Raw genomic sequence first — 4,262 nt, 5'->3', positions numbered from 1 at the left:
ATCTCCGTGTTTCCGGGCCACCTGTGTTGTTGTCAGCTGTTGAGAGTCTTCTTGCCTCTCTGTCCCGCGTCTAGCAGCGTGCTGTAAACAAAGATCGCCAGCGGCAGCCAAAATCGGAACGATAACATGTTCTTGTATACGAGAGTTAAAGTACCGTTTCACGTACCATTTAAACGGCGACTTTCCTTGATGCTGATGACGTTTCTTCTTTCTTCTAGGTCCCTCGGTATCCTGTGGTCCCAGCCCTTCGGCGTCGGCGAGGAGAGTTGGGGGCACATTATCGTAGGGCGCGATGACCATCCCACTTGCGGGACCGCATACGCTTCGCTAATTAACCCCCCTCTACGCTCGACCGATATGACCGCGGAAAGCTGTCGCTTTTAGTCGCCAAAAATTATTCGGGAACGCTATGCACCCCCTTCCCCTTTTTCCGGTCTGCGCGAAATCACACGGACGGAGCTCTTTTGCCCTTGTGACGGGCGCCCTACGGCTGCCACGTCACAATATAATTATATATTATTATGTATCAAATTTGTCCATTCATGTTCATACATTCTACTTATATATATAATTATATATAATTATATATAATTATGTATAATTATATATATAAATTCATATATAATTTTACATAATTACGCATAAATTTATATGTAATTATACATATTGTTATACATAATTGTGTAATTATATATAATTTTATATGATTATATATAATTATACATAATTATGTATGGACAAATTTCATACAAAATTTTGCATAAAAAATTTTTCATCGGGTAGGTTTGCAGTTAGTCAAATTTGTTGATGATTCAGATAGCGTTGACCGTTTTTTCTTAAAGAAAGAATTTACTTTAAATTCTGACGATAATTTGAATGTAGAACGCTGTAAATGTAATGAATTCATTAATAATAAATAAAATATATAATATATATTTTTTATACAAAATAATATAGAGAAAGAATAAATATACTATTAGCAGATATTCTCTTAAAAATCGTTTTTAATGATTAATAATGAATACTTACAACGTTTTTTTATCCATTATCACCTTTTCTATATTTTTTATTATATTGGGATAATACTCCAATTATTTATTTCTAACAAGAAATTCTTCTAAAAAAAATCTTGTCAAACAATTTTGTTGTTTTAAGTAAGGTTAGATTTTAGAAAGGAGGTCTGTTCTTTTAGATGAACTGCCTGAACTGGTGCAATAAGTTAGAGCGCATTCACTTTGGCAGAAAGCAAAAAGATAGAAAGCCAATTAGAACTCTCGCTCGTAGAAAAACAGAAACTATCAACTACGTAGATGATAATCAACAGTTTCTGTTTTTGTATCAATCCTAGGTATTACACGTTTTATACGTTTTTATACGTATTATGGTTGCTTTCCAACAAGAGACATAAGTCTACATGTACAGGGAGCGTCCCGATTGACCACGGTACGATTGGACACAACCAACCGATGAAAAGAATTATCTAGTGAATTACTAGGTCGAACCAATCATTACAATCTGTGTCCAATCGTATCGTGGTCAATCGGGTCCCACCCACATAAACATCATTTTATCCTTGTTCCACATTTAGTGAGTAATGGCTCCTGCATACAGGACGCGGTAATGCTTGCCGCGCGGCGGAAACCCGCGCAACAGCCAATCAATATGTTGTTTTTCCGTAAGAGCTAGAAGGTCATTACGAAAAGCAGTATATTGATTGGCTGTCGCGCGAACTTTCGCCGTGCGGCAAGCATTATCGCGTCCTGTGTGCAGGAGCCATAACAAAGGATGCTTTCCAGTTGCGTACAATGTTACACAAAACTAGTTTATTGGTTGCATATTATCTTACAAGATATTTTAGATAATATGTGACCAATAAACTGGTTTTGTGTACGTGTGTGTCAAAATGTATTAAGCAATTGGAAAGCACCCAAAGATAGGATGATACTTGTGTCGACTTGTGTCTCTTGTTAGAAAGCAACCTATATGTATTTTACCGTATAATATAAAAAATCCTAGAAAATTCTCGAAAAACCCAACCCTGCTATGCGGAGTCTATGGTTGCGTTCAGCAGAGAAAGCTGCTTTGCAACTGTTGTAAAATTTGTGAATTTGATTGGAGTATGCTCTTAATTTTGGTTGAATCTAAGAGCATGTACCAATCAGATTCATGAATTTTACAACAGTTGAAAAGTAGCTTTCTCTGCTGAACGCAAATCTTTCTAACTGGAAAACGGCAAGATTTATTCTTGAAAATCTTCCTTAAAGAAAATGTTATTATTATTGTGTGCGAGATTTTTCTATGAAAAACTATAGTATGTGTAATATGAATTATAGTTTTTTATCGAAATATTGTATGCGATGTTTTTCAAGAATACGGCTCCAGACTTATATCGGTAACTGCTGAAGATGGACGTGACATTGTTGATATTTATCGCCTCGGCAATCCTCGCACTAATTATTATTTGTACTGTCTTTCTGCAACATAAATCTGGTATATAGCTAATTTACAATACTCTGTTTTATAAGTTAAGCAATGATATTATGTGTATATTACTTTACGTATCATGTTTCATACATGTTTCATTTGAGATAAAATACATAGATATTTCCAAAACAGCTGTTTTGTCATTTGAGTAATATTTAGTTAGTCAACTTAGTCAAAATTTAAGTAGTTCGTTTATTTAAGATGAGGTAATATATTTTCCACATCAAGTTTAATACAATTCGTTACAAAGAGTCATTACACGTTTTCAAGTTAACCTTAATATGGCACACGGGTTATTTTTGATATCAACTAATTTTAAATTTTTCGTAAGCGGAAGAATTTTTTTGTAGTAAAGAAGTTATTGTTGAAAGCAATATTATGTTTAAACACAGTTAAGCTATTTTAATTATGTATTATAAGAAAAAGCAGTTTGATGCTCATGTGCTATATTCAGGTATCAATACATAAAATAAAGATGATTTTTTGTTATATTCTAGTTCTTTACATTAAATATAATATATAAGAAAAGTGTTACATAAGCTTATTTATTTCTGGCTGTATTACCCAAATAGAAATGCGTGATGATCATGTTTCATCACAATGTGACTTCATACTATGACTTGATACTTTTTTAAAGATTATTACGTGATTTCATGATATGAGCACTAAATGCACACAAATGATGTACAAATTATGTTTACAAGTTCTTGACGTGATGTTGATTATTATTATTAAATGAGGTATTTTTCTGACATCATAATATGAATGATATGTGAGCCACATATGAGCCCACATCGGTGTGTATTCTTGTCCTCATTTTGAAAGTATATGATTATAACATGAGCTCAGAATAAACACATTTTTCTATCTGGGTATATATGGCTGATTAAAGTTTCTGTACTGTCAAACTCTAATTACAAATAAACAAAAAATTAAGTTATCATTAATTTTTGTAATAATTTCAAGAGTAAGAAAATAAGAACTCAATAACAATGATATCAATTAAATAATAGGAAAAAGGGCTAATTCGAATTCAAGCACAGGATTAATAGTGCCATGTATTAATAGTGCTATGTACCATATGGGTAAAACTTTCTTTGTGTTAGGAAATAGAGCAATATTTATTGAACATGAATACTCAATATAAATAATCAAATGTTTCGGCTCAATCATAAACCCTCTTCAGTGATATAAAAAAAACTCAAAGTTTACAAAACGAATGTATTACAAGTAAAAGAATTAATTAAAGACCTTAATAAAATGACATGAATGTTATTCGCAGTATTATAGCTGACAAGACCATTATCCGACTAATATTAAGAAGTTCAAATTAATACTAGGAAGTAGCCATAACTATAAAAAAAACCATAAAATAAAATAAAAATAGGTAAGATTAAAATATAATAAATAATTAAAACGGTCAATATAAATTACCTATGTTGAGCTCAGCTGTGAAACGATCCCGTCAACGATAACATCGCCACGTCTAAGTAAAAGAGATAACAGATTTATATACACGAACATTAACATTGCGGCGACGACTCTTGGAAGAGAAGGAAACAAACAAGGTTTTATTTTCATAATAAGCCGCAGTAGCTGTTGCCCAAATATTCTGTGTCCTTTTGAGAGTTAAGTCCAAGGTTTTATTTACATTAAATTTCAAAAACATGGACTTAATTTTCAAAAGGACACAGAATATTTGGGCAACAGCTACTGCGGCTTATTATGAAAATAAAACCTTGTTTGTTTCCTTCTCTTCCAAGAGTCGTCGCCGCAAT

At 32.7% G+C, this 4,262-nt stretch overlaps 1 protein-coding gene across 3 annotated transcripts in view; it reads left to right on the top strand.

The window, feature by feature from the left end:
• The first annotated feature begins 2,197 nt into the window (after positions 1 to 2,197).
• Positions 2,198 to 4,262, top strand: part of LOC116852493 (DDRGK domain-containing protein 1-like) — a 24,938-nt gene continuing 22,873 nt past the window's right edge. Inside the window, exon 1 of one of the 3 annotated variants that reach the window (XM_032832936.1) lies at positions 2,198 to 2,490. In XM_032832936.1, the coding sequence (XP_032688827.1) occupies positions 2,406 to 2,490 (85 nt within the window). In that variant the 5' untranslated portion in view covers positions 2,198 to 2,405. Of the gene's footprint in view, positions 2,491 to 2,667; positions 2,691 to 4,262 lie in introns of those variants that run through there. The other 2 variants (XM_032832934.1, XM_032832938.1) reach the window with 2 other exon arrangements.

The sequence above is a fragment of the Odontomachus brunneus genome, unplaced genomic scaffold (genome assembly GCF_010583005.1).
Source record: "Odontomachus brunneus isolate Ranch 3 - 2012 unplaced genomic scaffold, Obru_v1 Obru_scaffold_230, whole genome shotgun sequence".
Classification (NCBI taxonomy): domain Eukaryota; kingdom Metazoa; phylum Arthropoda; class Insecta; order Hymenoptera; family Formicidae; genus Odontomachus; species Odontomachus brunneus.
Note: the sequence above shows the minus strand (reverse complement) of the source record. Positions and strands in the feature narration are given on the sequence as shown.